We start from the raw sequence: 22,333 nt of genomic DNA, 5'->3' as shown, positions 1-22,333 counted from the left end.
GAATCTGGGCAACTGGAGTTTTCCAGACGCCAGGCCACTGCTCTTGTTGGAAAGACTCTGGGCCAAGAGGAGGGGGCTGCCCGCAAAGCGGGAACCAGGCTGTGCTTCTCCAGTCCTGCAGAGTGCTCCCAAGCAGGGGTGACCCCTAGCGAGAGGGGTCCCCGGATTCGAGGCCTGCGAGGCGAGTCCACCAACTTCCCCTCGAGAAGTCCGGGAGGGTGCAGGCGAGACAGGAGGCGGGCGCTCGGGGGGCGCGGCCCGCGGCTCCCGGGGGCGCCCCGGCGGGGCTGGCTGGCCTTCTGCTTCTCTTTCTGCAGACTGCCGTGCGGATGGCGGGGCGATGGGCTCTGGCCGGGATCGGACCCGGGGCGCTGTTGGCTCTGCGTGCTCTGCTGGCCGCCGCACACCCTCAGTGCCTGGACTTCAGGCCGCCCTTCCGGCCGCCACAGCCGCTGAGCTTCTGCGCGCAGTACTCAGCTTTCGGCTGCTGCACGGCGGAGCAGGACGCGGCGCTGGCCCGGCGCTTCCGTGCCTTGGAGGCTCGCCTGGACGCCGGGATGTGGGCGACGTGTGCCGGCTACGCGCTCGATCTGCTGTGCCAGGTGAGCGGGCTCACGCGGCGGGGCACGCGGGTCCCTGATCGCCGGGAGGGGCGGGGGGGGGGGGGGGGAGCGGCGATGGCATCTCTATAAGGGCGAGATTCAGGAGTGGGTCCTGGATTTTGAGGCGATGGCAACCCAACCCCACTGAGGAGAAGGTTAGAAGTAGGTACCGGACTTTGGAGTTTGGATGTCCAAGAGGGAATGACCTGGCTGGCACCAGGCAACTCAGGACAGTTTTTGTCATCCATTTGCTTTGCAAACATGTTGGGTCTTTTAGGAACCTGTTCCTCTTCGAGAGTAGAGACTCCCATTCTTTGGGACGTCCTGGAGTCTGCATCCGGTGCCCCACCTCAGAGAGCCCTGCCTCTGTCAGGTACCAGGGTGAAGTCTTTGCTAGACCGAGGAAGGCAGGATGGATGGGAAGAGGATGTGGCCAAAATATGGGGCGTGACTGTGTGGACAGTCATACCCAATGGAGCAGTCTGTGAGTCCATTTCTCAGGGCCAGGGTGACCCAAGGCCTGAAGGGCTGTACAAGCTTAAAACACCCACCTTTCCGTTCTACTATTGGTCAGGCTGTCACCTGGGAGAGGTTCCCTCCCCAGACCTCAGTTACCCATCTCATCTCCCCTCTGATGTTGGAACCCTTGCTTTGATCCACACTGAACTATCATTTTCCTTTTATTAATGTAGAGTGACTGACCACAACCCCCTGGGTCTCCTCTACGTGACTGATCTGATCGCAGGAATGCCAGCCTGGCAGGGAAACCCGAAGACTGGCCCCTAACCTAGGACCTTGAAGTGAAGGGATTTATTAGTGGAAGGGGCCCTACCAAGCAATACAAAGTTCCAGTCCTAGCCAGCAGGGGGCAGGCTAGAGGAGCGAGATAAAGGAGTCTGATGAGTTTGCTATCACTGTCTCCCCTGATTGTGAACTTGAGAGGCTTGTGGTAGTCTCTCAGTTACATTATCTTTAAAACAGGGACAGATTTCTGCCCCCGAGCCCATGCCATGAAGATTAAATGACACAGGTAGAGCCGTTAAATTGGGATTTGTAGGTAATTCCTCTATTGTTTTCTTGCCAGTCCAGGGAGAGGGTGAGAATCAGTGGCTGCTTCAGGAAAGGTGGGCACTTGTTCAGGGGTGACATGGCCCTTGAGAGGGCACCTGGGTGACATAGGTGAAGGGTGTAGGGGACAGCATAGTACTCTAGTGTTCTGTTCGTGTTGCAGCTCACAAGCCTCCTCTTGGTGCATCCCAAGAGAGCCAGAGGGTGTGGTGGGCCACCCACCTTTCTCCCCAGCCTGGAGAGCCACCCAAACAGTCCCATTGGTCTCCCTGCAGCACCCAGGTCACCTTTACTCAAAGGGTGTTTACCATGTGCTTGGCTGGACAGGACCCGAAGGAGGAAGGAACCAATCCTGAGGGTGTTTGCTGGCAGGAGACACCTCTTTTTCCTCGGGAACCTGCCCAAAATGGCCTGGCCTGAGCAGCCTGTGGTAGAGTGTCTGCTCATACCTCTAGGGAGGCGTCTCTGGGGGTGACCTCATGTCTGGACTGAGCTTGCATCAGGCGGTCTGCCAAGGCTGTGGCATGGTCTCCCTGAGGAGGTCCTGGGACAGTGTGGGAGCACCACAGTCACCGCCACCAATCTCAAGGAGCCTTACCTACAGCTGTCTTTCAAGGACCATTGAGGACTCACCGCTGTCTGGCGGAGGCAGGAGGCCCCTTCTTGAGGTTTTGCCTTCCTCTGTGAAAGCAGGTCAGGCTCTGGTTGCAGACGGCAACCTCACTGTGGCTGGTGTGTGGCTCACACGTGACTCACTTCTCAGTAGCTGGATGCATGAGTTCCTCAGGAGAGTTACCGAATTGTGATCTGTAGCAGGGCTTAACAGACTCTGGCACTCGACAGACATGTCTCCAGGGCCAGCACAGGAGTTGGTTCTGTGCTCTGGGCCCAGAGGCAATTGGCAAGTCACAGACTTAGTCTCCAAAGCCTCTCCATTCATTTTGGGAGATAGACAGACAGACACACAAGCAAGAGACTTCCCCAAGGTTCTGGGGCAAGTAGCCAAAGGCCCTCAGAAATCTGGGACAGCCTGGAAGAGTGATCATTGAGTTACTCCCTCGGGGTTCATCTTATTCGAACATTTACTGAACAGACACATGGCATCTTGGTTCGTTGCTCCCAACAACTATGACGCTGGAGTTCTCTCCATCATTTATAGACAGTGACATAGGCATGGAAAAATAAAGAGTTTACCAAACACATGGACCATAAGCTCTGGCTCCAAAGCCCTTCCTGTAGTCACCTCATAACATAACACTGTCTCCAGCCCTGAAGTCAAATCGTGTGCTGGATCTTGGGATGCCTGCCCCCAAGGGCCTCACAGTCTGTGGGGTGGACCGGCAGGCAAAGAAATAACTGAGTCATGGCCAGGCCGAGCAGCCAGGCCACCTCTGGCGAAGCAGAGGTGATGGCAGGAGAGGAAAGTTGCTTCTGGAGATGACAGATTACCAGGTGAAAAAATCTATGTGGGAGTCAGAGACAGAGTGTCATGAGCATCCAAGGGCCAGGAGCCGGTATACCCTGGGAAAAGGAGGACGGAGGAGGCTTGTGGGTTTGGTCTTGCATCATGAATAGGAGTTTGCCAGATGTGGAAGTGAGGGAAGAAGGAGCATCCTGAAGAGAGAACATTGTGTGCAAGACTCAGTCTTCCTGGCGGAGTGTGGTTGCTATGGGGGGACAGGGGCACGACTTGAGGCCATGAGTCATGAGTGTCAGTAACGGATCTGGGGCAACCTTGGGGCATTCAGATGACAGGCGCCTTGTTCCTGTGAATGTTTTACTGCTTACCCCTGGACACGAGGTCCAGTGACGGCCCACCCTCTCTGCCAGCAGCAATTCCTGCCCCTTTTGTCATTTACTAATTCTGGGTGGCTCTGGTTTGAGCCCCACACTCATATTGTGTGTTAGAAAGAATACAGAAACTATATGTAAGATGCTGCTAGACTCAGTGGTTACTGTGTGGGCCAAGGGCCTCACCTAGTCCCGAGAGCCCCTGTGCCCTCCATGTGTTCTGGTTGAGTTCCCACAAGGAAAGGGCTATCCGATTATATCCTGTCTCTCCTGTGTCTTTGGAGCCAAGGCCAGTGACGTGTTGGTGGACAGTGTTGGTGGACAGTGTTGGTGGTGGTTGAGTGAAGTGTTGGTGTCAAGAGCACAAGGCTGTCTGCCGTAAAGCTTGGGGCTGAGTCCTGGTCTGGCCAATTCTGAGCATGTGGCCACTGTGAGCCTAAGTTCCTCATCTATGACACTGGAGTCACGGTGACACTGGCCTGCAGAAAGGAAGTGAAGCCTGTGTGTACACAGTCTTCTCTGGTCTTCCCTGGGCCACTGCTGGCCAATGAGAGCATCCAGAGGATCCCAGGAGGGCTAGTCCTGTACAGAGTCTGGGGTTTGTCTATCCGGCCTGTCGTACGGAATCTAGGGTGGAGTGTGTGAAAGATGACGCTTTAGATGGGGCCTGTGATCAGAAATGTCGAGAACACACAGGCCGTTAGCTTGTCAGGTGGGACTTAGTGCACAGCCATAGAGGGACCAGGGGACAGACAGCCCATGGAATGACTGAATCTATAACAGTAGGACCCTTAGCCCGGAGTTAGGAACACAGCTCTGAAGTTCCGCTGTTCTCTTGCTTTCTACTGAGGTTTCTGCTTCAACCCCAGCCTAGTTTCCTGTAAGAGCAGACAGTGTATGTTGTGGTGTCTTCTCTATCTAGGAATTGCATCTCTAAAACCCCCAGGGAACTGAGTCAGCCCTGGGGCTGTGGGGAGTATCAACAAGGATTTATTACACTAGAGGAAAGTAGCCAAGGTGTGAAGGACTCCACCGGAGGTCCTCAAAGAGCCTGGGTTCTGGAGTGTTTTGCTGCAGGCCCAGAAGGGAGATGGTCTAGGAAGGGGTCATGTGACTGACTCCAATAGGACCAGTTGCATGGCAAGACTGTGTTGGGTAGGGTGGAAGGCAGACGTGTTACCTATCCACACTCCTGTTTGTGGTTGTAGGCTTGCTCCCTGAGGCATTAACTCTCCTCCCATATAGTGTCCACGTGGCCTGAATGAGGTTCACAGCATCTCTCGAATGGGGAAGCCTGTTTGGCAGAAAAAGCGATGAGGTCTACCCCAGGCAGAGCTGAGTGAAGGTCCCCGAGAGCCCTTTCTGGTCAGGCGGTACCCAAGGAGATCCATTAATCTCACTGCTGTAGTGAGGACAGCTCCAGGGTCCTACTGACAGGAGCTGAGTCTTAGGGCGGGATAGATGGCCTAGAATATCCTGAAAGATAGAGGTGTGGGTCCCATACTCACGCAGGTACTGCGTGCACATGCTGGCTGTATGCTTAAGCAGAGAGCAGGGTAGACCTGACACTAAATTAAGATGCCTCTATATGCTACTAACCTGAGCCTGTTACTGAATGACATAGGGAGCCCTGAACCTCAGTTTCCCCCTGTGAAGTACTCATAAACATTGAATGACTAATAGGAGTGTTTTGACAGATACACTGATCAGGGTGACCAGAAGGCTGGCAAGGCAGACTAGTTTTCGCTGTCCCCTCATCATTTGCTGTGGCCTACTGTGCCCTGGGCTTATGTGAGGGTCTGGGATATAGCAGTGAAGATGAATTTTTTCCCCCGAGACAGAGTTTTTCTGTGTTGCTTTGGAGCCTGTCCTGGAACTAGCTCCTGTAGACCAGGCTGACCCCGAACTCACAGAGATCGGCTTGCCTCTGTCTCCAAAGTGCTGGGATTAAATGCGTGCACCACTACAGCCTGGCAATGAAAAATTTTTTGCTCTGATAGAGTGCACATTCTGAAGAAGACAGACAATACACAAACAGAATGCCATGTTTTGCTATAATGAAGGCTCATGGTAAGGTTGTGTTTTGTGTGTCTGTGCTTTGTTTTCCTGAGTAGTCAGAGGCCAGAAAGTAATGTTAAGGAGGTGTGGAGGCGAAGGTCAGATCTTTGGAGGTGACCCTTGAATGGGGACACAAAAGAAAGAAATAGATTGTGCAGGTGTGTACACTCCTCCTAGCATCTCTGAGCCCTCCTGTCCCTACAGGAATGCTCGCCCTATGCAGCCCACCTCTATGACGCCGAGGATCCAGCCACCCCACTGCGGACGGTACCTGGCCTCTGTGAGGATTATTGCCTGGACATGTGGCAGACCTGCCGAGGCCTTTTTCGACACCTTTCCCCTGACCGTGAGCTCTGGGCCCTGGAGAGCAACAGGGCCAAGTTATGCCGCTACCTGTCCCTAGATGACACCGATTACTGTTTCCCAAGCCTGCTGGTCAACGAGAACCTGAACTCAAACCTGGGCCGTGTAGTGGCTGATGCCAAGGGCTGCCTGCAGCTGTGTCTGGAGGAGGTGGCCAATGGGCTTCGAAACCCCGTTGCCATGGTACACGCAGGGGATGGCAGCCATCGCTTCTTCGTGGCCGAGCAGGTGGGGCTGGTGTGGACCTACCTGCCTGACCGCTCTCGCCTGGAGAAGCCCTTCCTGAACGTGAGCCAAGCAGTGCTCACATCCCCCTGGGAAGGGGACGAGCGTGGCTTCCTGGGCCTTGCCTTCCACCCCCGCTTCCCACATCCCAGCAAGCTCTATGTCTACTATTCTGTGGCGGTCGGCTTCCGAGAGTGGATCCGTATCAGCGAGTTCAGAGTCTCAGAGGATGATGAGAACACCGTGGATCATGGCTCAGAGAGGTGGCTTCCCAGGAGCCCCAGCCGAGGGAGGGCTGAGTGGTCACGTGGGAGGCTGCATGACACACACACAGTTGTGGCTGCACGAGCAAGTCTGTTTAAAATACTGTGACTATTTAACACCCCCATGGGAGCCTGAATCACATGCTCTGGGGCCTGGGGAAGAATGATTTTGCAAAACAGACCTGATGTGGGGTCATGCCCTGACCCCTGCCTCTGGCCTCCTGGACCAGATGCTTCTCTTCTCTTCTGCTGCAGGCTCTAGAGATAGTCACTTCATCTGACTCATAAAACTAGATGAGGTCACAACTCAGAGGGGAAGTGACCTGTTAGGTCACACAGCTTGGAAGTATCCAAGCTGGAGTCTTGGTCTGTCCCAAAAAGTATATCCCATTACTGGGCCGGCTGGACTGTGGTCCAAAGTTACCATTCTTGTCCTTACGGCCAGCATTTTCCCCTTTCTCTGTCTTCCGGCAGCTGGGACTCTTTTTCCTGCCCAGTCCCCCCCACCTCTCCTCTCTCTCTCTCCTCTCTCCAGGGTCTCACATAGCCTAGGCTGACCTGGAACCTCCCATGTGTCAAAGACTTGTCTTAAACTCTTGATTCTCTCTCTACCTCCCGAGTACTGGGGTTGCAGACATTGGTGACCCTGCCCAGCTTTTACCCCATTTAATCTGCTCCTACCTCTAGGCCCCCAGTGTCTGAGAACCTACTCTCTGTTGTTTATGCCCAACTGTTTCAGGGAAGCGTTGAGTTGGCTTGGTCACCCTGCTCCAGAGACCCTCCCAGGCAGAAGTGGATACTGAAAATTAGAATCTTGGTCGCTAGTGTTGGAAGGACAGCCTGGGAAAGGAGGCACCGAGTCTGGGCCACTGGAGAAAGTTGCCTCCTCCTATGGATGGAGGGACTCAGGGAGAAGTGAGGCCCCAGAATTGTGGGGCAGGCCTGGTTGGGACACAATCAGACTGGAGTCATGGGGGAAGGGCAGCTATTGTGTAGATATTGCCAGAAACACAAACACCAAACCCGCACCTGACTCCCCTAATGCTTTCTACTGGCTGAGATTGTTCAGCTAGCAATGGAGCATGGGAAATGTAGTTCAATGATGCTGCCTGTCCCCACCCCTAAGTAAAGAGCAAGTAAGAACAAGACCAGGCTTAGGTGTGTTGGTGATAAGGTGAATAAAAGGACACCTTGTATTTGATGAAGCTGTGAAATGTTGACATGGAACATAAAAAAGAGAAACACCCTCAAAACAGTGGCTTTGAGGCTTGATAGACATTTTATCTTATTGCAATTAATTTTGACTTTTGAGTTATCTGGCAGCCAGAGGAGGGGAAGAAAAAGAAAAACAGACTTTTCATGACTTTACCCAAGCCTGGGTGACCACTTCACGGTGGGAGAAAGTTTGTCCCCGGGATCAGACAGAGGGGAGATGGAGGATGAAATACAGGTTTCTCCAACAGTGACATTCAAAGTGACTTGTGATAAAAACTGGAGTTGGAAATCAAGAGTGGCGGGTACATGTCCTGTAATTGCTTCACTTAGGAAGTGCAGGCAATCAGATGGAGGATCCAGAGTTCAAAGTCATCTATGTCTATATAGCATGTTCCAGGCTAGCCTAAGCTACCTGAGACTCCACTTTAAAAAAAATCAGGTGTGGTGGTATAAGCCTTTAGTCCCAGAACTATGGAGTCCAAAGCAGGTGGATTTCTGTGAGTTCAAGGCCAGCTTGGTCTACATAGTGAGTTCTAGGGCTTCCAGGGAATCCAGGGATATATAGGGAAATGCTTCCTAAAAACAAAAACATCCTGGAACGGAAGAGGGAGCTCTATAGTTAGAGCATTTGCTCCTTTTCTGGGGGACTGGAGTTCAGTTTCCAGCACCCATACCGAGCAGCTCATAACAGCTTGTAACTCCAGTACCAGCAGATCTGATGCTTTCTTCTGACCTCTGAGGATACCTGCACACACATGGCACATGGGTGACCCACAGACTGCATTGTCCTCTGCTTTGACGACCCTGAGCTTGGGGCTCTGTAAGGGTCATATGCATCAACCTCACCATGGAAGCACTCCAGTGTTGATGATGAAGGAAGTACTCAAGATAGGGGTTTAAAGGCCTTGACACCGTGTCTTGTTTTTGTGTTTTCTTCCTGTCCTGCTTTCACAGGTGACAATGAGGTCAGTGCAGGGGCTGGTCCTGTTGAAACTGGATGATTCTGGGACCCATTTTATTCGGGGGGTTTTAGTACAGGGAGTTAACCACTTGGCAAAGAGAGGGCTGCAAAAGGGTGGGACCAGTGACCTAAGATCACCAGCTGCGGTGGTATGTGGTAGCTGCTGGGGCAGAGGAACCAGCTGGAGGGGTTTGTGTGGCTGAGTTCTGCCGCTGGCTGAGATGTCCACAGTGGTCACTCTCATGCCATGTACCTGCTGCTTCTCAAGACAGAATGGCGGTGTCTCCTTTCCTCCCGCTTCCCCCCCACGTCCATGGCAAGTCCTGATGGAAAGCCAGCTGATTGAGTAGAGGGAAGGTTTCTTCCAGTGGCAGTAAAGAGGTCCCTGGGGGTGTGGGTAAAGGGTCCATCCCACTGTCCTGAACAGCTCGTCACTAACAGCCAATGGAGTGTGTCAACCATGCTCTGATTCACCAGTGGGAAACAAGATAATGGAAAAGATGACAAGCTTCAGTCGGGTACCAGAGGTGGGAAGCAGTTGAAAAAACACAGGTCCAGAGTCCTGGCCCCAGCTCTGATGCTGATGGCCCGTGTGCCCTGGAGTGGGTCACTCACCTCTTAGAGCATCCGGGTCCTTCTTTGACACAGTGATGTGAATGATCCCTACTCAACCTACCTGTAGGTTGTGAAAGATAACATGTTACAAGAGAGAGAGAGCCTTTCCCACTGCAGAATGGCATCTGAGAGAGGTTTTATTGTTGTCTGGGGTTACCGTTTGAAAGACGTTTTTATTGAGCAGGTACTTATCTTTCTTTAGGATAATCTTGGAGATTGAAGAACCAGCTTCCAATCACAATGGGGGCCAGCTGCTTTTTGGGGATGACGGTTACCTCTACATCTTTACTGGAGATGGCGGGATGGCCGGAGACCCCTTTGGGAAGTTTGGAAATGCGCAAAACAAGTATGCCCTGCTTCCACTCGGCTGAGGCACCGGTTTGCACACAGAACTTCTTGTGTTTCTGGAGGGAGAGCTACTGCCACTACCACAGAGCAGGGTGGTAGCAACAGTTAGCTGGGACCCCAGCTAAGTCACTTTACCCCCATTGATTAGCAAGGACAATGACAAGCTCTGTGGGAGATTGTCATGAGGAAAGGAGGTGCCAGTGGTTGTCAAGGATCAGGAATAGTGCCTATTGTCACAGATACCAGAGAAGTGACAGCAGTGAGCCTTTGGGAAGATGGGACTTTCTCCAAGGTGAGCTCTGGCCTGCTGGGCCTTGCTGGGGTCAGGCAGATACTCCCATGACAAAGGGGCAGCTAGATTCGGTCTCTTCCTCCCATAAGAGACCCAGAATCTGAGTGCAATCTTATCTTAATTTCCCTATATCCTGTTTTGAGCAAATGGCCTGGCCCCTTCCTTTCACGCGTGTGTGTGTGCATGGACATAAACACACATGGAGAATTGTGCATGCGCACAGGGGTGTGCAGGGAGGGAGTCCAGATTGAAGAACCAGCCTCCAACCACAAAGCCAGCTGTCCTATTTCAAATGCACAGTCTCTCTTGGCCCAGAAAGTAACAGTAATGAGGGTGTATGGATTACGGTTTGTGGTTTGTTCATCCCTGTTTGACAGTGAGAAATATCCCAACTTTTTATGTTAGCAGTGTGCTTGGAGCTGAAGCTGAAGAACAAGATGAGGGTTCTTGGATAACTGAGCAGAAGTTAGAAGCATCGTTTTGGCTGGGCGGTGGTGGCGCATGCCTTTAATCCCAGCCCTCGGGAGGCAGAGGCAGGCGGATCTCTGTGAGTTCAAGGCCAGCCTGGTCTACAAGAGCTCATTCCAGGACTGGCAAAGCAACACAGAGAAACCCTGTCTCGGAAAAAAAAAGGCTCTGCTGCTAGGAGTTTTTTTTTTTTTTTTTTTTAAAGATATCTATCTATCTATCTATCTATCTATCTATCTATCTATCTATCTATTTATTATGTATACAATGTTCTGTCCGTGTGTATGCCTGCAGGCCAGAAGAAGGCATCAGACCTCATTACAGAGGGTTGTGAGCCACCATGTGGTTGTTGGGAATTGAACTCAGGAACTTTGGAAGAGCAGGCAATGCTCTTAACCTCTGAGCCATCTCTCCAGCCCGCTGCTAGGAGTTTTTGTCTGTAGATCCTGGAGCTGGATGTGGGGTGTGAAGGCAGGGGCTCCCTGGAGTGCCTGGTCACATGATGAACCATTGCCACTGGCCTGTCTATCACTATGACAAAACACCTGTGAGGGAAACACTGGGTTCTCATGCCATGTCTCAGTGACAGGTACACAAATGTGTTATCTAAGTGAGCTGCATCAACTCTGCCTGGCTGGGCAGGCTGGAGGAAGGAGTCAGCGCCCATGTGCTAACAGAGGGCGAAGGATGCCCTGAGTAGACACAGCAGGAACCACCCTGAAAAGCTTTGCTCCCATCCTGCTAACTCCAAGTATCTTCCAGGTCAATGGTTCTCAACTTACTTAGTGGTGTGCTCATTTATACAGTTCTTCATGCTGTGATGACCCCCTAACCATAAAATTAAATTATTTCATTACCACTTTGTAACTGTAACTTTGCTACTGTTTCGAATTGTAATGTATTTGATAGTCTATCCTGAAGGGGTCATGGCCCACAGGTTGAGAACCATCGTTGTCGAGGTTTTCCTTTGTGGACCATTTTGCTCATGTGATCAATGAAGCCATCAGCTACTTCCCCCAGAGCTGCCAGGAGGTTAGAGCACATGTTCCCTCTCCCTCAACTATACTTGGTACTATTGGCTATAACCTCACTTTGTGGACCCCTGCTATGTGGGAGCACCTGATTGACTATGAGAAAAACGTAAATATGAGTTATTTTTTCTAGTTCAATCTTCACTCTATAGCACAACTACGTGAACAGAAGCACCCACAATATTATAGCTTAGAATAGCGGCATTCCATAGACGGTTGTGGTGAAGAGTTTGGGTTTCTAGGGCCAGGTGCAATTGACAGGGTTGGTTGGCGGCTTATCCTAGCTCGGGTTCCCTCTATAAAGGACAGCTCTGACCTGAAAGGTCAGTTGTGAGGAGGCAGTGCAGCGATAGGTGGCGAGTTAGAACTGCTCAGCCAGTGCGAGACAGACACGCAGGAGGGTGTGCCGAGAGGGCTGGTACAGATGGCTGAGCAGGGCTGGACTCAGAGATGACTCACCGTTCCTGCCCCCTGCGCGGACCCAGTGTAACCAGCCGGTGTTCTCCGCCCCGGCCGCAGGTCGGCGCTGCTGGGCAAGGTGCTGCGCATCGACGTGGACCGCAATGAGCGTGGCCCGCTCTACCGTATCCCTCCCGACAACCCGTTCGTGGACGACCCTGTAGCGCGGCCCGAGGTCTACGCCCTGGGAGTGCGCAACATGTGGCGCTGCTCTTTCGACCGCGGAGACCCGATGTCTGGCACTGGCCGTGGCCGCCTGTTCTGTGGGGACGTGGGCCAGAACAAGTACGAGGAGGTGGACCTGGTGGAGAGCGGCCGCAACTACGGCTGGCGTGCTCGCGAGGGCTTCGAGTGCTACGATCGCAAACTGTGCGCCAACGCCTCCCTCGGTGACCGCGTCCCTGGGGACCTCCAAATAAGATCCCTCTGGTCCTCTCCTCCCCCCTCCCCCGTTAGATCTGTCCATTTTCCCCTGCGCAGACCCTCAACATGGATCCAGTTTGTCCCATCCCATCACCCTGGGGACTTCCCGATTCGGATCAGCATTCCTCCAGAACCCCAGACCTACCCGCCATCTCCACTCCTCCCTGGGTCTGTAAATGGAGATCTGCCCCATTTCTCAGGGAAACTCCAATCCAGATCCCACCCCATGGGTACCCACCCTGCCTCCCTCCTTCCCTGGACACCCATCTCCCCACCTCCCCCACCTACACATAGCTTTGTCCCCTGCCTCTATCACAGGACTGACTTTTCCCACTCCCTACCTCCCTGTACTTCGGGGCTCAAATATTTTAGGTTCCTCCTCACCATGCACCTCCCGCTGAACCCCTAAGAATACCCTTATGCCCCTTTGAGAGCTTTTCTCGCTCAGACCACGCCATCTCCGTGCGTGGCTCAGGACTGTCTGTGAAGCACTAGGCCTCAGGATGAACCCACTTTCTCACCCGCCCTTCAGATGATGTGCTGCCGATTTTCGCCTACCCTCACAAGCTGGGCAAATCAGTCACTGGGGGCTATGTGTACCGGGGCTGCGAGTACCCCAACCTCAACGGCCTCTACATTTTTGGTGACTTCATGAGTGGGTAAGTGGCCTACACTCTTCCTGACTGGTGAAAGAAGTTGGCGTTTGTATGTTTCTGTTTAGGAGGGGGCCAAACAGGTCTTTTCCTCAGGGAGAATATCCGGGTCATTCTTAGGATGCAAAGACAGATGGATGGATCAGTGGATGGAAGGATGAATGGATGAACAGGTGTGTGAATAACTGGGTGGACGGGTGGATAGATGGATTTCCTTGTGCATCGCACTAGCTATGACCTCACAGTTTATCTTTCTTTTTAAAAAATATTTAATATTTATTTATTTATTTTTGTTTGTTTGTTTGTTTATCATGTATACAATATTCTGTCTGTGTGTATGCCTGCAGGCCAGAAGAGGGCACCAGACCTCATTACAAATGGTTGTGAGCCACCATGTGGTTGCCGGGAATTGAACTCAGGACCTTTGGAAGAGCAGGCAATGCTCTTTCTTAACTGCTGAGCCATCTCTCCAGCCTCCCGGTTTATCTTTCTTTGCAGGCGACTGATGTCCCTCCGCGAGAACCCAGAGACCGGGCAGTGGAAGTACAGTGAGGTCTGCATGGGCCGGGGACAGACATGCGCTTTCCCAGGCCTCATCAACAACTACTATCCACATATCATCTCCTTTGCAGAGGATGAGGCCGGTGAGCATCCCGAGACCCCGCCATCCTTTACCCATGCTTGGCACTATCACCAGCCACCAACCCTGGTCATCTTTCTTGCTTCTGCTGTTAAAGAAGCTTAAGCACGAAATGACTTTCATCCTGGGGAAGGGCGTGTTCTGGGGCTTGACCTTTTTCCTCCTGCATTCTTGTAGCAGCCCTAGACCCTCTATCCCGAGCTTCCCTTTTCTTATCTGGAAACTCAGGGAAGTGGCTGTCCTCCACCCCCATGGCGGTGTTGATGGGAGAGCTAGAGACATAATGGGCACAAGTGCCCAGTGTCAGCGGGGTCGGGGAAGACCTGCAATATGGAGTTTTAGGCAGGTGAGAGAAGAGGTGGGTTTCTGATGGCAGATGTGTCTGAGCTACTGAGGGAAACTTTCAGAGCAGCCAGGCACAGCCTCCTAGCCTGTTCCTGGAGCTCACATTCCCAGCAGGGGACAGAGGGGGAAGGGAGAGAAGAAGGGCCCACAGAGGCTGGATCCCACTCCAGTCTCCTGCCTTTGTCCTTGGCCCTGGGATTGTTCCCAGACAAAAGGCCAGGGGCCCCCAGCAGGCCCTGGTGCAGGCTTGTTGAAGTTTCCAGGCAACGCTCACACTCACCACAGCCTTTGGAGGGGTATCCCCTGCAGGGCCCAGTGCCCAAAGCCCCAGGGCCTAGTCTGGGAAACCTTAGTTGAACTGACACTCCCCTACCCCCATTAGAATGTGAGTTTCCCAAAGAGCAGCCCCAGCCTCTCCCCACCCCCCAGGCCCCACCGAGGTTCTTAAGCTCACCAAGCACTTGGAAGCCTTTTCTTTTGGTCAGTAGAGGGCTAACATGATTTAGAAGCAGCATTTCCCCTCCCCAGTGCAGAGTCTGAAGGAAGGTGCAGTTCTCAAGGGTCCTTCCTCAGTCATTTGAGTGACACAGAGTGACCAAACCAGGAGGAGGCGCAGTATGCTGGCCAGCCCAAGGCCAGCCCTGGATCCTGTAAACTATCAGTGCTGCCAACTGGGTCAAAACAGCCTCTTCCGGCTCCAGGCTCTCTAGGTGTGCTTTGGACACATTAAATGATGTCACAAGGACCTCTGCTGCCCCAGGAGTCTTCAGGGGGCATCCACAGCACAGAGACCAAGAGGACAGGGCCACCCTAGGCAGCACTGGTGCTTCAGCAATGTTCTTGTGCATACATAGGACGTGGGGACCCAGCTTCCAGATGATCATAACCACCAGAATAGGCCTGGTTGAACCCCATCGAAGCAGGGAGCAGGGTAGTGCTGGGTGGAGGTGGGAGCCTCTATGGGCCTAAGCAGGATGAGATATCTGGGTACTGTGCCACAGATGACAAAGGCATACTGAGGTGATAGGTGGTCCCAGCACCCCCTCAGGGCTGGTGGTCTGGATGGGAGGTCAGCCTTTGAACCCGAGGGGAGCCTGTGTGGGACAGAGTTGTCTCCATTGGGTTGCAGACAGTTTTCTCATTGCCTTGTTCCCCATCTACAGGGGAGCTGTACTTCATGTCCACGGGCGTGCCCAGTGCCACAGCCGCACGCGGGGTCATCTACAAAGTGATAGACCCCTCCAGGTGAGTCCCTGAACTACAGGCTAGGAAGAGAGGGTGGATTTACTGCAGACAGTAAGTTCCCCTTCTTCCTCCTTCTCCCCCATCCCCACCTCAATCTCCCTGCCTCAAGACTTTCTCCAGCTCCTTCTGTGTACAAAGCCCTCTCGGCTCTCCATTGTACAAATGAAGCCGGGGGCCCTGACCATTGGCAGCGTGCCCCGTGGGTATTACCCTGTAGCCTCCAGGTGCCTTCCCTGATGCACTTGCTCTCCCGTCCTACCAGGTCCTCTCTCTGTTGTCATTACTTGGCCGTGGCATCTCACCTGTCCAGAGTCTCTCGGATGAAGGCTGTGTCCCCTCATCCCGTCACACCCCTTGGGTCCTGGGAATGCTGCAGAGCAGACACTAGGGCGTGTTTAATGAATGATTGAATGATCTTCCTGGAACCCCCTTCCTAGCCTATAGATTCTTTGCTTCTCCCTCAGAGTAGCCAATGACCCTAAACTTTGAGACACACTAGGTGTAAAGAAATCCTAAAACACATAAAAAAGTGGTTTTCAGCCAGCATAGGGGTATATACTTGTAACCCCAGCTATTTAGGAGGCTGGGGAAGGAAGAAGCTGCCAGTCTGAGGTCAGCTTCTGAGAGCTAAAAACTAGCCTAGGTAATTTAGTGGGATCAAAGAAAGAGAGAGAAGGAGAGAGAGAGAGAGAGAGAGGGAGAGAGAGAGAAGGGGTTGGACAGACTGGGATTGTAGAGGGCTTGTCTAGAATACACAAGGTCTTGAGTTATATCTCTAGTTCATTTTAAATTTTTTTATTATAATTTATTTACTTTTATGTTCATTGACATTTTCCCTTCATGTATATCTATGTGAGGATGTTGGATCCCCTGGAACTGGAGATCCTGACAGTTGTGAGCCACCATGTGGGTGCTGGGAATTGAACCCAGGTCCTCTGGAAGAGGAGTCAGTGCTGTTAACTACTGCTGAGCTGTCTCTCCAGCCCCTCTCCAGTTTATTTTTGTGTTGCTGTCTGCGTAGAAGACAATGAACAGCACGAGGCACTTCCAGGAGGGAGTGGTGCCATTGCCGAGGAGAACACTCATCCAGAGGGAGAGTGGCCAGAAAGGTCATTGTGTAACACACATTCTCATGGGTTGAAAGTGTGCAACAGCAAGGGGGCCATTGTGGCAGCCTAATGTTTGGGGAGGTCTTTTGTATTTTCGTAAGTCTCTAAACGCATGGCTTCTGGAGGGGCATTTTCTTGAACAGGTAATTGTCAGTGTGTGTGTGTGTGTGTGTGAGTGTGTGTGTGTGTGTGTGTGTGTGTGGTGTATAGGTATAGGTGTATGTGTTTGCATGTATGTGGATGCACATGTGTGGGTGTGCATGTGGAGGCCAGGGGTCAGCAAGGTGGGGTGTCTCCCTCTTTTCCACTCCACCTTATATGTTGAGGCAGGGTCTTTCTCCTGAACCCAGAGCTCATAATTTGCTAGTCTGGCTAGCCAGCTGGCTTCAGGGATTCCCTGTGTGCTCTTTGGATTACATACAGGTTGCTATGCCCACCTCGTATTTATAGGAGTGCTGGATTCCCAACTCCAGTCCTCACTCTGTGCCACAAGTGCTTTCACTGAGTCTCTCCCCAGGCCTCTGGATTAGCTTTCTTTTTTGGATGCAGGTTCTCTCTGTTATGTAGCTCTAGATGTCCTATAACTATGTACGCCAGACTGGCCTGAACACCAGAGACCCACCTACCTAGGTCTCCTGAGTGCTGGAATTAAAGAAGTGTTCTACTATACCTGACTAAATTTATTACTAATTTTTAACTCCCCTTCTGTGTGTGTGTATGTGTGTGCATACGTGTGCATATATATATGTATATATGTATATATGTGTGTGTGTGTGTGTGTGATGTATGTGAGCGCAGGCAAGCACATGGCATGTCACAGAGAAGACACCTCTCAGTTCTTAGTCTTCAGGTTAGCAGGCCCAAGCCTTTCTGAACCATTCTCCTAGTTGTTGCCTATCTTGTGGTTGGATGGCTGGGATGACGGATGTGGGATTGCAGCCAACTCTGCATGGGTCTGCAGCTCTGAACTCATGTTGTTGACTTGCACGGAAGCACTTATCCACTGAGGCATTTTCCTGGTGCCTGCTTTGCTGTTTTGAGATAGGATCTTGTCATGTTGCATAGGCTGGACTGAGATTTTCAATCCTCCTGCCTCAGCTCCTCGGGGCTGGGATCACAGGTATGCACCACCCTACCAGGGTTTCTCAGATTCTATGAAGATTGCTTTAGTTACCCCCTTTTTTGTTTCATTTTTTCATCTTTTTTCCTTTTAAACAAGGTCTTGCGTGGTCTAGGCTGACTTTGGGTCCTCAGGCCTCTAACTCTCAGATGCTCCCATGCCCAGTACATGTTCCTTCTTGATCTCAGGACCCCACATCTAATTTAGTCAACATGTTTTTATCACTCTTATTGTTTCCAGGCCGAAGTGGGAGCTTCTCAGACTCCTTGCCCCTCACCTGTGTGTGTTGTTTTATGACTTTCAGAAGGACAAATTGATCAGTTAATGACATAACTACTTCTCTTCCTCCACCTCCTCCTCCCCTCCTTCCCTCCCCTCCCCTCCCCCTCCCCTTCCCCCTTATCCCTCTTCTCCTCCCCTCCTCTTCTTCTTTCGAGACAGGGTTTCTCTCTGTAGCCCTGGCCATCCTGTAACTCGCTCAGTAGTCCAGGCTGGCCTCGAACTCACAGAGATCTGCCTGCCTCTGCCTCCCGAGTGCTGGGATTAAAGGCGTGCGCCACCACCACCTGGGTCGTGATGTAACTTCTTTCACAAAGCCATAAGCGTGCTTTCTCCCGTCATACACCTCCACCTTGTTTTCCACAAGTTCCCATCCACGTTCATCTTGGTGACTTCATACCTGGACCACAGTCAGCCTTGCACTCATCTCGTTTGCTTGTCCCTGAGGGTCATCGCTTTCTCCACATGGCAACATCACTCTCAAAGGGATGCTAGCCATGGCCTGCTGAGTCACTGAGCCGTCATCATCTTTCTCAGTTCTTGGAAGCTGATGTTATTTTCATTTAAAAAAAAAAAGAAAAGAAACACTGGGGCCAGAGAGGCGGCTCAGCGACTAAGAACACTGGCTGCTCTTCCAGAGGACCTGGGTTAGGTTCCCAGCATCCACATGGCAGCTACAACTATCTGGAACCAGTTTCAGGAATCAGAGCCCTCTGCTGGCCTTGCACTCATGTGGCACACAGACATATGTGTAGGCAAAACACTCACACACATAAAGAAAAACAAATAAAAAAAGAATGATTCTCTAAGGACCTGTCTGTCACTTATACTAAACATCTAATTCCTGCCAGATGTCACCCTAGCTGCTTCTGGTCTTAGATTTTTTTCAACCCCTACCCCTCTTGATTCATTGTCCCTGCATATAAAGAGAGGAGCCAGCAGGACTTTGACATTTTCTTTTGCTCAAGGCTTTGGGGTTAGAGGCAGGCAGAAGTGGGTAGAAGTCCTCCCTTTTATTTATGTCTTTTGGAAGAAGTGTGCTTTCTGGCAGCCACACCTCAGGGGCCTGGTAGCAGACATGTGGAAAAGGAAGACAGGGAGGAAGATCCAGAGGCCACAGCTCACTGCCCGAACAGAGCCACTGTGGTGTTTTGAAGTGTAACATACAAAGATTTAATTAAAAAATTAATTTCCTTAAGAGACAACACCCTCCTCCGCTTACCCAATAGGAGGTCAGAGTAGAGATGGCTACACCTCCAGCTTTGAGCAGTCTGTGTGGCTTGCAGAAGCACATGTCTCCTCCTCTGCCAAGTCTATCAGGAGGCTATTTCATCATGTGGCTATTTCAATCCCAGGCTGTCGGAACCCCCATTGAAGTCCTGGGCCCACGTGGGGCAGTCTGGGAACAGGGTCGGACCCATTCAAAGAATCACAGATCAACAGCCAAAAACTAATTAAGATGGAATTCTTGTCTTTGTGTTTCTGCAGGATGGGGAAGGAGGCTGTTCACACCCGGGCAACTTTTCTGATTCTTTTCTCTGAACTGTAGTCCCCAGGGCTGTGCTGGGCCGGCTGAAGCCAGCTTCCCACGACTCTTCCCTTTTGAGCACTAAGTCTTTTAGCTTGCCTTAACTGTCTCCATATTTCTCCATACAGTCCTATGTGCCACTAGAAACCCAGAAACTAGAGACAGGGGTAGAAGGGGTGGGCAGGAATGGGGGATCAAAGGAGCACGGTGGACAATGTGGAGTGGGGGGCTTCAGAGGGGTGGGGTGCTGCAGGGCCCCTGGTAGAGGTGTTCAGTGCCTGGACACTAGTTATGGCTCTGATCACACCTCTCTGGCCCCTACCCTCTTTGCCTCACTGCAAGGGAAGGTGATGGGATGGGAGGATACAGAGTGAGGGTGCAGGATGCTCAAGGCTGACTCCCAGTCCTGATCTTCTGTGTGTGTTTGGCAGACGAGCGCCTCCAGGGAAGTGTAACATACACCCTGCTCAGGTGAAGGTGAAGAGTCGTCTCATCCCCTTTGTGCCCAAGGAAGGTAAGTGTTCTCTAGTGGGAGAAGGAGCTCCTGCTACCCCTCAGGTCAGGCGGGGCCCCAGAAGGACCTAGAATGCTTCCACAGCCCCTGTACCTAGCACCATGTCTGACACCTATTAGATACCCAGCCAGTGTGCATGGACCTGCAAGCACAATGCATCTTGCTTGACAGATCTTTCAACCAGGTCCCAGGCAGTGGATAGGCAACAGTAGGAGGCTGCAGCCTCAGGCAGGATGTGGCAAGAAGAGGCCAGCTGTATCAAGCAAGGGATGCTCAGAGTTCTTGGGAGGAGCACACAGAGAGGATGTCTTATCTGTAAGGGGGTGGAGCATTTTTGTCCCTCTTGGTTCAGGACAGAGGGAGCCATGAGTAAACCCTGTGTTCTGAAAGCCATTCAAGGCTATGAATGACTGCCTGGGATAGAGTCTTGTGAAACGGTAGAGGGGACTGTTCCATTGGGTCCAAGCTGGTTAGGAACAGTGGCTTGGGATAGTAAGATCTTTGGCATAACGAGAGAAGAAGTAAATCCATTTGTCTGTCCATCAGCTCACCAATTCATCCACCCTCAATCTGTCAACCCATCAGCCATTCATTCATTTACAAATAGTCATCCATCAACCCATCCACCTATCATCATCCATCTACCTACTAGTCCACCCATCCATCAATATACCCATCCACCATCCATTCACCCATTCATCTATCAGTTCATCCATCTACCATCCATCCACTCAATCATAAATCCGTTCATCATAAATCATAAATCCATCTAGCCATCATCCATCCAAACATCAGTTCATCTACCCACCCATCATCCAATTGCTCATGAATCCATCTATCCATTCATCATCCAGCTATCCATCTACCCACCCGACCACCCAGCATCCATCTGGCCATTATTCATCTATTCATCTATCAGCAACCATACATGTAGTCATTATCTATCCATCCGTCCATCCATCCATCCATCCATCCATCCATCCATCCATCCAGTCAATCATCCATCCATCCATCCATCCATCCATCCAGTCAACCATCCATCCACCCACCCACACATCCATCCATCCATCCACCCACCCACACATCCAGTCAGCCAGCCATCCATCCATCCATCCATCCATCCATCCATCCATCCATCCATCCAGTCAACCATCCATCCATCCATCCACCCACACATCCATCCATCCATCCATCCATCCATCCATCCATCCATCCATCCAGTAAGCCACCATTCATCCTGGAAGCCATTGTCCATCTAGTCAGTATCCAGCCATTGATCCATTCATTCACCCAGCTATCATCCATCCAGCAATCCATCTGTCTTCGTTAGGGTTACTATTGCCTTGATAAAATAGCATGATCAAAAGCAACAAAGGGTTTATTTCTGCTTACAACTTTCAGGTCACACTCCATCACTGAGGGAAGTCAGGGCAGGAACCTGGAGGCAGGAACTGATGCAGAGGCCATGGAGAACACTGCTTACTGGCTTGCTTGCTAATGGCTTGCTGAGCCTACTTTTTTTTATATATATAACTCAGGACCACTTGCCCAGGGTTGGCACCGCCCACAGTGCAATGGGCCCTTGCCAATCTTTTTTGTTTTGTTTTGGCTTTTCGAGACAGGGTTTCTCTGTGCAGCCCTGACTGTACTGAGACTCATTCTGAAGCTATTGCTAGCTTCCATCTTTCTGGCCTTAGTTTCCTCATTGAAAACCAAGGGCAGGAAGCAATAAGTCCCTTGCTCCTGTAAACCGTCTAGACATCTCCCTTACTGTGCCTGAATTTCGGGATCTTCCCGCCAGCCTGGGAACTCCTGGGAGGGCAGAGCTTGGGACAGACAGCAGCAGTGTCTGTCCGCCAACCAGGGCTTGCTGAGTGACTGAAGAAGTGCCTGACAGAACTTGCATCCTTAGGGGTCAGGGTGGCCCGTCAAACCCAGTTGGCCCACCAAAAAACACCTTAATCTTAGGGTCTGAGTGGAGCCAGACTAGGCATCTTTCCTTAGGATCGGTTTTCTGGCACAGGCTGGGGGCTGCACAGGTGGATAGCTGAGCTAGGCTAGGTTCCCTCTGACCCCAGACCTTTCCTCTGCGCAGAGTTCATCTGGACACCAGAGAGTACTCCACGCCCCACGGTCCGCGCCCCAACTAAGGCGCCCCGCCGCAGGCGCCCCACAGCTGCTCCCCCGGCACCCACCATACGTCCCACAAAGCCTGCACGTCCCACAAAGCCTGCACGGCCCACCCGACGACCAGGGGCCCGGAAGGGAGGCGGGCGACGGCGGGGACGTCCCAGTACCGCGGTCCCCGCGCCCCAGAATGGCTCTGTGCGCCTGGTACGGCCCGCGGGCCTGAGCCCCGGCCGCGGGCGCGTGGAAGTGTTCGTAGGAGGGCACTGGGGTACGGTGTGCGATGACGCTTGGGATACCAAAGCGGCCGCCGTGGTGTGTCGCCAGCTGGGCTTTGCGCACGCGGTGCGAGCAGTCAAGCGCGCGGAGTTCGGCGAAGGTCGCGCGCTACCGATCTTGCTGGACGACGTGCGCTGTGCGGGCAGTGAGCGCAACCTTCTGGAGTGCGCGCACGCTGGCGTGGGCACGCATAACTGCAAGCACGAAGAGGACGCTGGCGTCGAGTGCAGCCACCAAGACCCGGACCTGTAGCCTGGCCTCATCTACCTGACTGTGCCATCCTGGGAGGCCAGGAATGCCCCTTTGGTTTGT

General features: G+C 52.2%; 1 protein-coding gene across 1 annotated transcript; it reads left to right on the top strand.

Annotated features, from left to right (window-relative positions):
* Nucleotides 1-329: 329 nt before the first annotated feature.
* On the top strand, nt 330-22,273 carry Hhipl1 (HHIP like 1). Its single transcript, XM_038337930.1, has 9 exons — nt 330-602; nt 5,724-6,370; nt 9,364-9,507; nt 11,820-12,148; nt 12,715-12,841; nt 13,334-13,479; nt 14,984-15,065; nt 19,533-19,615; nt 21,711-22,273. Exons 1-9 carry the CDS (start codon nt 330-332, stop codon nt 22,271-22,273), a joined length of 2,394 nt encoding a protein of 797 aa, XP_038193858.1.
* The last annotated feature ends 60 nt before the right edge of the window (nt 22,274-22,333 follow it).

Source organism: Arvicola amphibius, chromosome 7 (assembly GCF_903992535.2).
Source record: "Arvicola amphibius chromosome 7, mArvAmp1.2, whole genome shotgun sequence".
Taxonomy (NCBI): Eukaryota; Metazoa; Chordata; class Mammalia; order Rodentia; family Cricetidae; genus Arvicola; species Arvicola amphibius.
Note: the sequence above shows the minus strand (reverse complement) of the source record. Positions and strands in the feature narration are given on the sequence as shown.

What these genes read in the sequence shown, in the direction of transcription:
- Hhipl1 (XM_038337930.1), top strand. Translation starts at nt 330, where the DNA reads ATGGCGGGGCGATGGGCTCTGGCCGGGATCGGACCCGGGGCGCTGTTG. An exon ending in TTTGGAAATGCGCAAAACAA is followed by an intron (nt 9,508 to 11,819) that starts GTATGCCCTGCT and finishes CCCCGGCCGCAG; the next exon opens with GTCGGCGCTGCTGGGCAAGG. An exon ending in AAAGTGATAGACCCCTCCAG is followed by an intron (nt 15,066 to 19,532) that starts GTGAGTCCCTGA and finishes TGTGTTTGGCAG; the next exon opens with ACGAGCGCCTCCAGGGAAGT.